The sequence below is a fragment of the Protopterus annectens genome, chromosome 5.part1 (assembly GCF_019279795.1).
Source record: "Protopterus annectens isolate FY-2018-M chromosome 5.part1, PAN1.0, whole genome shotgun sequence".
Taxonomy (NCBI): Eukaryota; Metazoa; Chordata; order Ceratodontiformes; family Protopteridae; genus Protopterus; species Protopterus annectens.
Genome location: NC_056736.1, coordinates 526,505,864 through 526,523,387, shown reverse-complemented (window position 1 = coordinate 526,523,387; position 17,524 = coordinate 526,505,864). Strand labels below are relative to the sequence as shown.

Below are 17,524 nucleotides of genomic sequence, written 5' to 3'. Positions count from 1 at the left end.
CCCCATAAAACAGTTTAGTTTGTCTTTTTTCTGCAAGTGCCATTTTGCACATGTAGTTTCATGGTGACTACATTTACACAATTCTGTTTCAAATATGTGGTCTGGATGCATGTATAAGCCTAACATAACCATGGATAAACAATACCTTTGGTACATATCCAAACTAAAAAGATTATAATGAAGGCCATAAATGAAAATGATATACTTCATGCAGTGTATCATTACAAGACAGCTTTCAGCAATCACCTGTTATTCATAGAGAATAATCCAAAGTCAATCAAGGTTCCTTTAAAACCTAAACTGAAGACATACTTATCATTAGAGGCAAAGGATTTTATATGAAAGAAGGAAAACAGCAAGGGGCACTGCCAGAACAGAAGGTGAAGGGAGAAGGCTGGACTGCCAACTTGAACAAAAACAGGAGGCCACAGGACATGATGAGTCAGCTAAAGGTATCACTGGAAGCAGTCAGTTTAATCAGGTGGTAGCTCGTTAAAAAGCTATTTCGTCAAGTTTGTTCCCCTTCTTAGAAGGGTGCAACCTTGGAACTGGTATACATATATGTAGATCTATTCCATTTGATTGAATGTGTAGAAGGTTGACATCTCTAATGTCAGTCAAAATGTCGACAGACAGAATATTAAGTACCATGCATGTTCTAAGGTTAACCCTGGAGCAGGCTAAACCAAAATAAGTGTTTTTGCAAGGAGCAAGCCCCCAGCACCCTCCACCCTCACAGCTAAATACATATACTAACTCTGACAATGTACAATCCCTAGAGAAAGGGAATATGCCCCACCATGGCACTGTCGATCTCATGTACATGTTGAACATCTGTTTCTGCCGACCAAATGGTGTCTACTAAACAGATGTTGATCTTCTGTTCATTTAACAAAAGGTAAGCAACCTATATACACACACAAGCATATAAATATATATATATATATATATATATATATATATATATATATATATATATCTGGTTCCCTATCAGAAGCCTGAAACACTATAAGCTTGAAAATCAAAATCCTGAAACCAAAAGCCTGAAAACTCAAAATCCTGAAAACCCAAAATCCTGAAACTCAAAATCCTGAAAACACAAAATAGACATATTGACGTCATTGTGGCTTTGCTATTGTTAGCCCTGTGGTGTTAGGTCATGCGTTGGGTTCAGGTAAGTGTGCGGCTGGTTTTATGTTAGGGTTAGGGGCGGTTTAAGTGAGTTAGGGTTAGGGCGCAGGTTAGGCATGTATGCAATAGTAAATAACAAAGCAAAAAAAGGCCACACACAGCAAACAGAGCACGGTGCCCACACAGGAAAAAAGTTCATAAACCAAAACAGTCATAAAAGTGTGGGTACCTAATGGCAGTTCAACTGGTTTCAGTTATCAATTCTCACCACGTCACAGGAATAAAAGTCCTCTTCAGGAACACAAGTCATAAACTCTTTCAAGTATCCAAGTAAAACGAAACACCGAAGTAAAAAAGATGATAATTTATTGTAGTTAGCGCTTTCGCCACGTAGGCTTCATCAGACTTTATAAAAAATGAGAAATCAGCTCATTTAAAAACTAATGAAACAAAAACCATTGGTCATATATTACCCAATGAAACAGCAAGGTCATTAACTCATATCTAACACATGAAAAGCCTTTGCTGAAAAATGCTGCAAACAGTTGCCTCAAAGCAAGGCTAAAAAAGTAGTAGATATATTGCCTAAAATACAATGTCATATAAACTACTGACTTATATAATAACATTCAATATCTAAACTAAAATCTGCACTAAATAAATACATCTAATAAAAACATTATATATGATGACTAAAACAAACAACTAACATAAAAACTCCTTTTGATAACAGCAACTCTGAATGCAGCTGAGTTGCAAACATAAAAAGGAAGCAGTCTAAGTAACAAGTGCTTCAAATACTGCAGCGTACAGAAACACATAAAATTCACATAATGCATTTTCAAATTAAACCGATGTTAAGGAAAAGAAGGGTGTGTAGACCAAAATTATGATCTTTTCTGGATCTGCAGTTGAGTATGCCTTCCAGTTGTTTAGACACTGGATATTTATAAGCCTGGACTTTGTTCCCCCCCTCCCTTTCTTTTACTCCCCCCCCCTTTTTTTTTTTTTTTTTTTTGTGTTTACTTTTCTTTTTTGTGTTTACTTTTCTTTTCTGTTAGTTGCTCAGAAGGGACTTAGATAGGGATTGATAGTTAGATGTGGATTGTTCGCATAGTTCTATACTCTTGGGCTATCCTTGATAGTCATTTGGTTACTATCTGACATGTTTCCTAGATACCCCCCTCCCTGCTTGGAGCGTTTGGTTTCCACTATGAGACCTAGGTAGATAGAGCTAGATTGCATATCCATCTACTATACTTGTATTGAGTTTATGTATTATTTGTTGTTGCTGTTTATGGACTAGTGCAGAGTTGTGCATTCAACAGTGAGTGAAGTTTTAATATCTGCCACGATTGAGTGTGCTGCTATAGTGAGTTTTTGTTAAATGGTGTACTTTCGGTTTACTTTTTGACCTGCTCTATTGCTGATGTACACCTTAAGTGTATGTTATAGCTTGTAACACAATGCTTTCACCCTTATATATGTCAAAGTATTGTGTGTGTTATGTTACTTTAACATTATGTAAACCACCCTGTGATGAATGCCTAGCAAGCTAGTGTGAGAGCTAACACAAGCTGCTCTCTATAATGGATTTATGAGCTGCTGTTACATTAAGGTGTTTAGTTAGCAATCCATATATATAAATATATATATGCTGGTTCTTTTGAATGGATTCTCAAGCTGTTATGTTTTCAGGTTAGTGATTTTTATTGTCATATGGTTCTGTTTTTATCTGCATTCAGTTAGAGTTTTTATTGTGTTTACCTAATGTTGCCTTTTTGCTTTCCTGGATACATCATGAACTAGAGTGTGATGTTTGTTTTATTCTAGATAATCTAAGACTTTAAATAAGTTAAATGCATTATGTGAATTTTATGTGTTTCTGTACGCTGCAGTATTTGAAGCACTTGTTACTTAGACTGCTTCCTTTTTATGTTTGCAACTCAGCTGCATTCAGAGTTGCTGTTATCAAAAGGAGTTTTTATGTTAGTTGTTTGTTTTAGTCATCATATATAATGTTTTTATTAGATGTATTTATTTAGTGCAGATTTTAGTTTAGATATTGAATGTTATTATATAAGTCAGTAGTTTATATGACATTGTATTTTAGGCAATATATCTACTACTTTTTTAGCCTTGCTTTGAGGCAACTGTTTGCAGCATTTTTCAGCAAAGGCTTTTCATGTGTTAGATATGAGTTAATGACCTTGCTGTTTCATTGGGTAATATATGACCAATGGTTTTTGTTTCATTAGTTTTTAAATGAGCTGATTTCTCATTTTTTTATAAAGTCTGATGAAGCCTACGTGGCGAAAGCGCTAACTACAATAAATTATCATCTTTTTTACTTCGGTGTTTCGTTTTACTTGGATACTTGAAAGAGTTTATGACTTGTGTTCCTGAAGAGGACTTTTATTCCTGTGACGTGGTGAGAATTGATAACTGAAACCAGTTGAACTGCCATTAGGTACCCACACTTTTATGACTGTTTTGGTTTATGTATGCAATAGTGACAAAAATTAGGGTTAGGGGCGGTTTAAGTGAGTTAGGGTTAGGGCGCGGGTCAGGTGAGTGTGCGATAGTGACGGACCTTAGGGTTAGGGTTAGGGTCAAGGTCAGTCAGTAGATATTAGTGTCTTTGTATTGGCATATTAGCATTATTTGTGTTTTCAGGATTTTGAGTTTCAGGATTTTGGGTTTTCAGGATTTTGAGTTTTCAGGCTTTTGGTTTCAGGATTTTGATTTTCACGCTTATAGTGTTTCAGGCTTCTGATAGGGAACTATACATATATATACATACATATATATATATATATATATATATATATATATATATATTAGGCTATGATCCGGGTGGATCTTTAGAAACCTAACCACCCATTCCCATTAAGTTTTTAGGTCTCATATTTAAACTATGAATAACCCTGAGATAAGCAGAACATTTCAATGGTGCTCCTATCCAAGAGGGACAAAGGTTCTAAACCAAAAGTGAATTTGTGGTTAACTTTTGTTTTGTAGTAGCAGTCACTACCTTGACATTTTACCTTTCTTAGTCTTTTCACTGTTTGTCCACATTTCCTCCATTATCTCCTCTACAAAAGTATTTCTCTTCGGTTTGCATGTCACAGTAGGACATGAAAAATGAAGTCATTCAATACAGCACTGTTCATTGCCACATCCTAGCTCTCCATAAGATACCTGATTATAAAGGCAGTATGAGGGTTTATCAGTGTCTATTCCATGTTTGACAGATGAATAGTCCCTCTTCTGTTTAACCCTAAAGTGTTTAATTTTCTTGGCAGATTTAGATTTTTTTTTTAATTTAGGTGGCTATTCCTCACATTCTTCAATCCCATTAGCAATGTGGCACAAATCCCAACTTTCCTATATTGTAAGGAAGATTCTATATTTAACTTGTCTGCAAAATTTTCAGTCTCATCTGGGTCCTGGAAGCAATATGAATGAGTCTCAATTTGCTTTCCTCAATTTTCTACCAATTCAAGAATCTTAAACTTAAAAACTTGCTTGAAAAAGATTAACTGTTGTCATGTATAAATTTGATGTATTGATCAGATGTGGACCTATTTAAATAATTATTTGTTTGATTTATAATTTATCTATTGTTTTAAAACCTAATTAAAAAAAAGACTGTGCAATTATTTCAGTATTTTCATCCCGAAGTTCTTGGCTGACAAGTAGTACTCACTGGAGAGCCTGCTGCTGCTGCAATAATTTTTCATTAATTTGGTCCACTTCCTTCTTGTACTTCTCATGGATGACTTCAACTTCTTTTAGTATGTCCTGATACCCTGTATCTATCACATGATGTAGGGCAATGTCCCTCTGTATCTTCAAATCCAGTGATTCAACACACTTTAATACCCTAGGATGGGTTTTGCAATATTTTGGATAATACCCTAACATCGGTCTTCCAATGCTATAGATAATACCCCATCATGAGTCTTCCAGTGCTTTGGATAATACCACAGCATGGGTCTTCCAATGCTTTGGTTAATACCCTAAAATGCATCTTCTAGTTCTATGGATAATACTCTATCATGGGTATTCCAGTGCTTTGGATAATACTCTAGCATGGGTCTTCCAATGCTTTGGATAATACCCCAGCATGGGTCTTCCAATGGTTTGGATAATATCCTAGCATGGGTGTTCCAATGCTTTGGATAATACCCTAGCATGGGTCTTCCAATGCTTTGGATAATACCCTAGTATGGGTCTTCCAATGCTTTGGATAATACCCTAGCATGGGTCTTCCAATGCTTTGGATAATACCCTAGCATGGGTCTTCCAATGCTTTGGATAATACCCTAGCATGGGTCTTCCAATGCTTTGGATAATACCCTAGCATGGGTCTTCCAATGCTTTGGATAATACCCTAGCATGGGTCTTCCAATGGTTCGGATAATACCCTAGCATGGGTCTTCCAATGCTTTGGATAATATCCTAGCATGGGTCTTCCAATGCTTTGGATAATACCCTAGCATGGGTCGTCCAATGGTTTGGATAATACCCTAGCATGGGTCTTCCAATGCTTTGGATAATACCCTAGCATGGGACTTCCAATGGTTTGGATAATACCCTAACATGGGTCTTCCAATGCTTTGGATAATATCCTAGCATGGGTCTTCCAATGCTTACCATTGGTCTTCCAATGCTTTAAGCCAAACACACTGACATAATCTGGCCAACACATCTTAAATTAGTAAAAAAGAAATAAACCTGCAAAACAAAATCTGTTAAATTCCAGGATGTACCAGTTTGGCTGGGAGCAAACTTGATGAAATGGTATTTAAACAAAAATACTTCTAATAAAAGGGTCATATCCATATTACTAATTAAATGCAGCAATTAATTTTAGTTAAAATAGAAATATGGGAAAGTGTGATTACTGAGTAGGATTGATGCCAGTGGGAAACGTCCCTCATATAAAAGTGAGAATGAATAGGAGCAGTTCATGATTATCCATTGAATGCTGTTTGTCCAACTGCACATCCAGTGAAACAATTTTGTTGAAAGGCATTTTAAGTGTACAGCCATGGTTATATGACAGTGGGGAAAAAGGCATATTACATATGTTCTGAAAGTGGCTTTCCATAAAATTATTTTGTGGTATTGTCATTCGGACAAAACTCAGTTGATCACCTGTTAAGTTCCCAAATAACTGTAGAGGGTTGCACTATACATTGTATATTTGGTCTATTTCTCATAAAATTGTGGGTTTTGGACAAATAATTCAGGTCTGAAGTCAGAAAATCATGAAATACATCTGAGATTCAGACTTCATAGCCTTCAGAAAAATCATGTTAAAGTAAACCCTGTTATTCTATACATTTTCTAAGTTTCTAAGAGCAGTATTTAAAAATTGTCCCTATTTTTCAGCCTTTGTCCCCCCATTATTTATGGCTTTGTCCAGATTTCTTGCTCCAAGAGGTTGAGAGGTATGGTAAGTGCTGGGAGATTGCCCACTGCTAAAAGTTTGCATTTCACTGTAAATATTGTTACTATTACAAAACTTTAGAATTCACTGTAGAATTATTTTAGTAATCGAGTTCAGCATTATAAGTTTCAGTACAGAGCATTTCAGAGGAGTGAAATAAAGTCACTGGAAACCAACGGACACATGGAAGGGTGGTAGATGGTAACAAAGGTTGAGGAGATCTGGTGTCCAGGAATTGTGGAAGTATTACAGGTAATGACAGAACATTGCCAACATAGTACAAGAAAGAAACAGCTTATGGCAATACAACAGGACTGGCTAAACAAAGAAGTCAAGGAAGAGAGATGAGAAAAGGGAACTGATGGAGATAATTTATGATGCAGATTAAAAAAGCGCTTGTGTGGAAGACAAAGATAGATTATAATAAAGAATCAGCTAAGGAGGTTTAAAGGTTATTTTGGACAGACTGGAGAATACAACCAAACTTAAGCAGGGTTTGGCCTATAAGATGTAGGTGGGAGGAATATCAAAAAGCTTATGATGGTACTGAGTGTAACAGCAGATATTTGAAGCAGTACTGCTGTGACACTAGTCAGAAAGTACAGTTGTGTACTTACCATAAATGTAGATGTTCGAGTGTATTCACTGTTGCAGTCATTACATTTGGGTAATCTGCTGGCAGGTTGCCCTCAGTCGGCCTGATTAACAAAGTCTTGGGTCCTGTGTCAGTTGCTGTCCCTTCTTCCATGACGTCAGGTCATCAGGGGTATAAAACATACAGCCGATGCCATTACAACAGTTTTTCTTGCCCCAGATGTCAGGTGCCCCCCCAAATGGGGAGCCAAATATTTAAGTAATTAAAAACACAAAAAAATATACCTCCAAAGGAAAGCAAATACAGCAAAAAGGCTTTTAAGCATAGTAAAGGAAAGAAGAGGTATAGTAAGAAGAAATAACAGGGGGTTGGAGGGAGGGTAACCAGGACAGCAACAGTCAATAAACTCAAACATCTACATTTATTGTAAGCGTACACAACTGTACTATGTTCTTCGTGTTTCACTGTTGCAGTCATTACATTTGGGTAGAATCCCAAAGCTATGGTTGGGAGGATGGATTTATACAGCATTAGGACCAGCTATAAGGCCCTACAGGACAGCAGAGGCAAAGCCAGCTCTGGATTTAGAGAAGAAAGGTAAATGGCAATGTTTGGTGAATTTATGAACTGAGCTCCAGATAGCAGCTTCTAGAATGTCTCTGGTAGGAACACCTCTGTGAAAGGCTGTAGAAGTAGATGCAGCCCTGGTGGAATGAAATATGATCCCCTGGGGGATAGTTTTACCATGGTGCATATAGCAGAAACAAATACAGTGGCTTATCCATTTGGAAATAGTCTGCTTTGAAATAGGCCCCTGCAGCAAATGCCATCAGTAGTTGTTCAGATTTTCTTTGAGATTTTGTCCTGTTTAAGTAAAATCTAAGTTGTCTGTGTACATCCAATGAATACAGAATCCATCCCCCCTTGTTCTGTGGATTGGGAAAGAAAGTTGGCAAATGAATGGTCTGATTAAGAGCCACACTGGATACCACCTTAGGCATGAAGGATGGATTGGTCCTGAGAGACACTGTGTCCACATGAAAAATAATGAAAGGCTCCACTGCCATAGGAGCCTGTAATTTGGAAATCCTTCTAGCTGAAGTGACTGCTAAAAGGAAAGCTGTTTTCCAGGAAAGAAATGTTAAGTCTGCAGTAGCAGCTGGCTCGAAAGGAGGGAGAGTGAGTTTTTCCAATACAAAATTGAGGGCCCAGGCAGGGATTGGAGCTCTCCTGGGTGGTCTTAAGTTTTTGGCCCCTCTGAGATACTGCTTTAGTACAGGATTTGAGAAGAGGGGAGGTTCTGTGTTGTAATGAGCTAAAATGGCTGAGGCATGGATTTTTAGGAAGAAAAAGACAGGCCCTTGTGAAGCATCTCAGTTAAATATTGTAAAATCTGAGGAATATTGGGCACTGTTGTGCTTATCCCTTGTGATTGATTCCAGGCACAGAATCTTTTCCATTTGTCAGCATAAGATTTTCTAGAACTAGGCCTTCTTGCCTCCAAAATGACATCCATCACAGGTTTGCTAAGGGATGCCAAGGGTGAATTTAGGTGATTAGCCATGCTGCAAGATTCAAAGTTTGGAGCTGAGTGTGCAGAATTTGGTTGTTCTGCTGAGACAGTAAGTAAGGAGTCTGAGGCAGGTGCCACGGTGGAAGGTGTGGCACATTGCGCAGGAGTGGGTACCAGTGTTGGCGAGGCCAGTCTGGAGCAATCAAAATCATTTTTGGTTTGTCCTGTTTGACTTTTAGTAGAACTTTGGAGAGCAGAGGCAGAGGGGGAAAGGCATAGACTGATAGGTTTTTCCAGCTGAATGACAGAGCATCCACTTTCCAGGCTTTTTTGTGATGAGTTCTTGTGCAAAATTTGTCCATCTGAAAGTTCTGGGGTGAGGCAAAAAGATCTATGTCTGGACTCCCCCCATTTGCATGCCAACATGTTGAAAATCCGTGGTTCCATTTTCCATTCATGTGGGTCCATGAAATTTCTGCTTAGTTCATCTGCCAGAGTATTCAGCTTTCCTGGCAGGAATTGAGCTTGTAGTTGAATTTGATAGGTCAAGGCCAAGTTCCACAATGCCATGGCTAGTCTGCAAAGGGGGTAGGAGTGTGTACCCCCATGCTTGTTTATGTACCACATAACTGTGGTGTTGTCTGTCTTTATCATTAATTGTCCTGGATGAAGGTAGTTCTCGAAGGCTGTCAGTGCATTCTGTACAGCTAGCAGCTTTTTTTGATTGATATGAAGGTGAATTTGGTTTGGGCTCCATTTGACCTGAATGCACTTCCCTGCCAGATGAGCCCCTCAAGCATAGTCTGATGCATCTGTAGTTAGGGACTGGGTGGCAGGGGGTGGAGGGAATGGCAGTCCCTTGTTTTGGTAACAGGCCTCTGCCCACCATAGGAACTCTAGTTGCAGGCAAGGTATGATAGGAATCATTGTTTCCAGGCTGTGACAATGGTGACTCCATAAACTCTTTAAGTACCACTGAAGTTTCCTCATATGCAGTCTTGCATATGGGATTAGAAGACTGCAGGAGGTCATGAATCCCAAGGCTTGCAGAATCTGTCTTGCAGATAGCAGGGTTTTTGTGGCCACCTGTTTGAAGTAAGTCATCAAATGAATTTGCTTTTCTGGCGTAAGGTAAGCCGTCTGGCAGTTGTATTCAAGCTTGCACCCAGGAATATCATTTTTTGAGAGGGTACCAGTTGTGATTTATTTTCGTTTATGGTGTACCCTAGACAAGTTAGAACCTTTTTTACAAACGCCAGATGTTTTTGAAGAATGTCCCTGTTTTCTGCCTGAATTAGACAATCATCCAGGTATGGATATATTGGAATATTTCTTTGCCTGCAAAATGCAATTACTGGAGTCAGACACTTTGTGAAGACCATGGGCGCAGTAGATAAGCCAAAGGGCAGTGCAGAGAACTGGTAATGCAAATAGCCTGCTTTGAAGCAGAGGTATCTTCTGCAAGATTCCCTGATTCAGATATGCAGGTAAGCCTCTTTTAAGTCTAGAGTTACCAACCAGGCATCTTTGACTAGCATGGGAAGTACTTGTTGAAGAGTCAGCATCTTGAATTTTGAATGTCCAGAAATGTGTTTAGAGTAGATAAGTCCAGAATTGGACACCATGATTTGTCTTTTCTGGGTACCAGGAAAAGTCTTGAATAGAAACCCTGTCCCTTTTCCTCTTCTGGGATTGGTTGAATAGCTCCCATGTTCATGAGAAACAGTAATTGTTTCTGGACCTCTGCCCACTGATTTGGGGGCAGGTCTGGTCATCCATTTGGAAATGGCAACATGTGGAAATGAAATATATATCCCTGGGATACTATATTTAAAACCCTTTTGTCCTGGGTTATAAGTTGCCAGTTTCTTACATGAAGTGCCAGTTTTCCTCCCAAAGGGGTGGCTGAAAGGTAAGTGCTTGGTAAGTGAAGAGGGAAGTCATTGAGACTGCTTACCATAGGGAGGTGCCTTGTTGTTTCCAGATTTGGAGGAGGAGGCACCCCATTGTTTTGTTCTAAAAGTCCCTTGTGACTGAAACCTGGAGCCTTTGGAATGTCTAGGTTTGACTTGAGTGGCTCTCAAAGGACCAGTTCTTAGTAGGCCAGTGCCTACTAAATCTTGGAGGTTGCACTTGTAAGAAATCTTTCACAGTTTGCATAGATTTAGCTTTACCTTCCATCTTTTTTAAAACTTCTTCAGCCTTATTACCAAAGAGACGGTCCTGTTGTAAAGGAGCATCCAACAATTTTGCTTTAACATGATCAGGCAGAGTTTGCTCTTTGAGCCATGCATGCCTTCTTAGCACAGAGCCAGTTACAGCAGCCCTGCAAGAGGCCTCCAAAGAATTAAAACCACATTGCAAAGTATGTTTTCCAACTTGTTCAGCTGAAAGAAATAAATCCTGCAAATCTTTATTTTCCACACAGTCCGAAATTAACATAATTTTCTGTTTAAGCAGTCCCATGATATGCTGCTGGTATTTAAGCATATGAAATTGACAGTTTAAGGCCCTGATTGCCAAGGTTGCGGAAGTGTAAACCTTCTTACCCCATCCATCCAGCGCCCTGGAATCTCTATCAGAAGGGGTAGGATTTTTAGCAGTAGAGGCCTTAATGCCCTTGGGACCCTGAGAAATGGTTTCAGGATCTGCAATAGGATTTTTGAAAAGGAATTTGTGGGAGTCAGGAACCCTGTAGTATCTGTCTGGCTTACAAGGAGCCGGAGGCAGAGAATTAGGAGCCATACTAGATTCTGAAAAAACAGCATCAACAATGTCTAGGGCAGGAGGTATAGCCAAAGGCCTATGTTAAGGAAGAAGAAGAAAATCCCTAAGTCTCTTTTAGATTCAGAGAAATTCTGACTTTCCCAGTGGAAATGTTTCCATAAGGTGTGTAAAGTTTCCCCAAAAGAAAATCCTCAGGGGGAGAAGCAGAAGGAATGGAATCTTCTGCATCAGAGTCCTCATAAGTAGGTATAGACAAATCCTGTTCATTAGAGAGTCAGAAAAAATAGAATCCTGTTCAGAAGATTCATAATCAATGTCTTGCCTAGGCCTCTAAGAAGGTGGGGAGGGTTGGCAACCCCTGATCAGAGTAATTAAATCTTCAGCCATTTTGATCATTTGTTTTTTAGGCATAGGTGCCTGCACATGTGGCCCAGGCGTCATTTTTTTAGACATAGATTTAGATTTTGGCCTTAGTTTTGAAGATGGCGTTGGTCTAATATACAAATCTGTAGGCTTGAAAACATCCTCAGAAGCCGGTGCCTGCACAGCGGCTCCAGACCCATCTAAGGTTGAGACATCCACGGGTTTCATAATTGAAGCATTTCGCGGCATACCGGACTCCAAATGGGTCTCAGTAGAGGCCTGCAAATCAGAAGTAGCAGGTATTAGGGGCTGCAAAAGTGCCTCACTGAGTACCAGCGAACTAGCAACTGGCTTAGGAGAAGCGCTGTCATCAGTTTTAGACCTTGACGGCCTGTCTCTGTCTTTTCTTTGCGTTTTTTAGGCATTCCAGTAGTTGGATTGCTAACCGACAGCATTTCTGGATAATTAAAGTATGAGCCAAAATATTTAGAAGCAAAAATATACAGATGTTTAATAGTGCGTTGATTAAATTTAGCACAAAACCGACAGCAAGGCACATTGTGATCAGGGCCTAGGCAAGGAATACAGTACAAATGAAAATCCTTATGAGGTATTTGCTTCCCACAAGTAATGCAATTATTAACTTTTACTGACATCAGTAAGGAGCAAGAAAAAGTTTCCCCAATGGGGTACTTAGCTTTTTAGTTGAAGACTTCGGTTCTGAAACTCGAAAATGAAAATTTCAGGAGTCGGCCGACCGGCACTTGCGAACTGCTTCTGCTTTGGGCACCGCGCGGCAAGAAAGACTAATGTAATGGCGTTGGCTGCATGTTGTATACCCCTGACAACCTGACGTCATGGAAAAAGGGACAGCAACTGACACAGGACACAAGACTTTGTTAATCAGGCCGACTGAGGGCAACCTGCCAGCAGATTACCCAAATTTAATGACTGCAACAATGAAACACGAAGAACATCATCTGCGCTTTTATTCCATGTCACTTATGTTTTGTCTAGACCCTCACAGCAGCTGAACATCTCCTTGAATGAGGCCAGTGTCAGTGTCATGATGAAGTTCCATTGGAGATGTGTGAAATATGTCCCATACCCCATACATGTTATTTTGGTCAACACCATCTTCTTCTTTTTCTTTTTTTTTTTTCCAAAGAGAGGAATTGGACGTGGAATATTTAATAAGTGCCCTTTGCTAATTAGCCATATGCTCCTCCAGAAATGCGTGAGGTAAAACATTTAGGCAACTAAATGATTCAGAGAATCTCTTAACTGTGTAAGTTAGCTGTAATGGCTGAGTTAATCAACTTAGCGAAAAGCTTGCTTTCACTCATTACTTTCAATGGGGGAGATTGCATTAGTGGTAAGCAATGGGGAGTTTAGTGGATAGGTAGTGGTGTGTGTATTGGTGTGTGTGTGTGTGTGTGTGTGTGTGTGTGTGTGTGTGTGTGTGTGTGTGTGTGTGTGTGTGTGTGTGTGTGTGTGTGTGTGTGTGTGTGTGTGTGTGTGTGTGTGTGTGTAAGTGTCTGGAACTGCCTGGGTGGCTGCAGTACAGGGGGTTGTCATGTAAAAAGTAGGACAGATGTGTGTGCATGGGTGAGTGTGTTAGTACATGCAATCAGGTGAAGGTGAAATGTGTGCCAGTCTGATATATATATATATATATATATATATATATATATATATATATATATATATGTGAATGTGTGAGAATGCTCTTATAAACTCCTCTAAACAAATACTGCAATATTGAGGAGGGACACTAGTTATCAGGCAATTTCAAATATTCTTTTATACCCAATTAAAATGTTAATAGAGCAGCAGGTTTTGCATCACAAAAGAAGCATGCATGGGTGAAACACTGCACACTTTGGATACTCTAAAGTATTACTTAAAGTCACTTAAAGATAATAAAACAGACGTTTTACAGTATGACAGATGTATGGGCAGGGAAAACACTAGGCATCAAGAATACTTTTTAAATGTTACCTTAAAGTCACTTGGTGTGTTATTAGGACCACAATTTTACATCACAAAAGATGTATAGGTAGGGGAACCACAGACACCAGGGATGCTCTTTATATATTACCACTAGGCACTTAAAAACGTTAAAATGTCAACAGGGAAAAGTTTTGCAACCCAATACCCTAGGCACAAAAAGAAGCTGGTTAAAAATGCAGAGTCCTTTGTTGTAACAGTCAACACCAGGGGTGCTCTCTTACCAACAACACGGAAAAGGCTCAAATCCTGTATCCTCAAACCAGGGAGCAGTTCATTAGCAATGCAGTACTTTGGTCCTCTGCACTAGCAGTAGACACCTGGGATATTTTTCAAATACTACCTTAAGTAAATTAAATAAAACTAAGATAAGAGGAAAAGCTTCAAATCAAGCTTGGTACAGAAAGTAGCACTTTATTCCATTATGCCAAACAAGGACCTCATCACTTGTCAGGTCTTGTACCCTAATATATTTTCTAAAAACTAACAAGCATGAAACTCTAATGTCTGACATTACTGATTGAGTGTAATGGTCTGTGAGCTACAAGGGACAGGGTGGGGATAAGTGGCAAAATAATAAGCATTCTGTAAATTCAGGGACACTTGGGAGGGATGGAGATGTGCTCATGTCAGGGGGCTGACATACCTGTAAACAGTCATGCTCAAGACTTCTGGACAAAGCCAGAAGAAACACTAGCTGATATCAGGAAGAATATTTGCATATTAATTGGCGTCGTTTAAAGCACAAGGTCTAACATCATGATGTAGTTCCTGAGTAGTAAGAAGAATGAAACTAATGCCTGATGAGTCTGTATTAGAAGACCAAAAGTTTAAAACCGCGAACGCTCTAAAGAGCAAAAATGCCTGACCTCAAAGTGCTTTTCTTGAGACCACAGTACAGTGAAGATCGAAACATTTGCCCTTTCCTCACTGCAGTGCGATCCTGGAGTTGGAATATATATTTAGCGGGTAGTGTGGGGGGCTGTGATTTCGAAGTCCAGCATTTTCTCTCTTTAGAACATTTGCAATTTTAAACTTTCATTCTTCTAATAAAGACCCATGCCTGACATTATTCACTAACTAATTGTCTGTAATTTATAAGGAGCAGGAAAAATATTATGGCTACATCAGGGCGTTCAGTAATCACAGGGAAAAATAAGATGTATGGCAGAGTGAGTGTGTGTGTGTTTGTGTGTGTGTATGTGTGTGTGTGTGTGTGTGTGTGTGTGTGTGTGTGTGTGTGTGTGTGTGTGTGTGTGTGTGTGTGTGTGTGTGTGTGTGTGTGTGTGTGTGTTCACATGCATGCATGTGCATGTTTAAATATGTACATGTGTGAGAAAATGCTTGGGAGGGGTCTAGCTGAGACCAGGACTAGGAGCGGTGATTACCATAGGAAAATGCTGAGTAGTCCATGTATATTAGCCAATAATAAGGTCTTTCCTCATTGTGGCTAACATGTCTCCAAATTGCATTTCCCATGATCATGGAAACTGCTCTTTTTGGGTGCAATGTTTTTTATCACCACAGGACAACATTTCCATATCCTGCAGTATCACTACTAAATAAGTTTTCATTATTTGATTATTTCTTTTACAAATAAACCATACAGAAGACTTTCATGCTGTCAAAACTTACCATGTATGTTGGCCGATTACACTGTTGTATACAGTCAGTATACAACACCATGCCAATGCGCCTGAATATTCCAATGTCTATGGACAGAAAAAGCAGAACATTAACCAAGTAAGTATTGTTTTACTAGGAAAAGTGAAAAAAATAAACACATCTTGATGTTGTCATAGTGTAAGTTCTTATGCAGTTACTGATGAATGCGTGTGAATGTTAAGTGCTGTGTGTTTATATGTTTAGGTAACACAGGTATCTCAGAAGTAACAAAAAGTAGATGCTCTGTAGCTAATGTTGAATCTCTTACTAGATCTCACATATCTGAAAATTTTCCCATCTTTGATGCTTTATTCCAAATTCAATTATAAAACTAGGGGCAGGGTTCACAGACCAGCATTGCTCTGTAACAGATGCCTTGTATAGTAAAGTACCTGCAGCATAGCCTGCTAAGGCATCGCTTAGAGTGTAGTGGGGAAGCAAAGTCTCATAGGTAACAAAAGGTAAATAAACCAAGTAGGGCACTGGCTTAGAAACTGGATGACGTGGAGCAAGGTCCATTGCAAGTAACAAGGTAAATGGGCAAACTTGTGCGCTTACAACAATAAGGACGTCATACATGAATGCATACTGACATGCACTTTGCTTATATGGGCTAAATTTTGAAACTACAAAAAGATAATTTTGCAGGATTATAAAATAATAAAATAAAAGTCAACATGAACAGGAAAATAAGGAAATACACTTCTAAAGAAATAAAACAAAAAACTGTTCCACAAAAAGGAATCGCTGTCAAATTAAAAGCATGACATGCCAATCCACATGAAATGAATAAAACACTCATTAAGCAACTTGACAGAAGTCAGGGTACAGGGTTCCCTGTCCTCCTATGTGAGTTACCAGCAAAATCAAACAAGGCTGTATAGTGCAGCCATTTATTTCTGGACTATTGTACAAAGATAGGAAATGGGCTAAGGATAACCAAATATACGGATCATCACTGATGGATAACATAGTTACTTCAAGAAATGTTGCTTAAATTCTCCAAGGTGGTTCACAAAATATTTACAACCTGCTGCAATAGTAATGATGTTAGTAAATGAATGATCATGGGACCAGGCAAAAAGTATAGAAATTACAAATATAAAATAAATGATCAAATCATAAAACACTATTATCATTAAACCTCTAAAGACAGTGGTAGATAACACTTTATATACTGCAAAATTCCTAAAGAAATGCTGCCAATTTAACTTCAGTGCTTCATAAGCACACTAAATGGTGCCTCAGCTTGTAGCCTTCATAGATGACATAGTAAATGAAAGAAAAAATACACAAAGAACAAATAATCAGCATAATTATTTAATACTGAGCAATGAACCAATTATTGTTAAATGAGCTAACCACAAGAATCATGAATAAAGTAAATACAAGCTCAACATATTGTCATCCAGCTCATATTAAGACAGATAACACAAAATATTAAGTAAGTCTCTACTATGAAATACACATTCTATTGAGCCCATGTTTAAATCAACAAATGAATAAATGAATACAGAAATATAAAAAAAAAAAAAAATATATATATATATATATATATATATATATATATATATATGTACCTGATTTTAACGAAAACACCTATAACACTGAGCACATATAGTCAAACTCTCAGAAGTCAATGCATGCTCTGACAAACAGCCTGCATGCATGCATGCAATTTCAAACTTAAAAAAAAAAAGTAACTCTCAAAGCACCTGCTAATTACATATACTAACACCAAGATCACACAGTCATCAAAGTAAGGGAATAATCCCCTATCCGGGGATTGTCGACCTTGCACGCCTGTTGGTCAATTGCCTTTTCGACCATACAGCTGTTGACCTTACTCCACTCAATATTTTTAGATACACTATATTTTTATATATGTATATCTATCTATATATATATATATATATATATATATATATATATATATATATATATAGGTCTATTTCAGATGATCGAACTTTCAAAAGTTCAACTTTCATATGGCCGACACCATATAATCGAACATTTGAAAGTTCGAACATCTAATAAAAAAGTAAATAAAAAGAAAAAAAAT

General features: G+C 38.4%; 1 protein-coding gene and 1 pseudogene across 1 annotated transcript in view; both read right to left on the bottom strand.

Annotated features, from left to right (window-relative positions):
* Positions 1-17,524, bottom strand: part of SIDT1 (SID1 transmembrane family member 1) — an 853,551-nt gene that overhangs the window by 110,796 nt on the left and 725,231 nt on the right. Inside the window, exon 21 of the mRNA XM_044073143.1 lies at positions 15,433-15,509. Within this exon, the coding sequence (XP_043929078.1) occupies positions 15,433-15,509 (77 nt within the window). The remainder of the gene's footprint in view (positions 1-15,432; positions 15,510-17,524) is intronic.
* Positions 4,162-10,842, bottom strand: LOC122803318 (annotated as a pseudogene).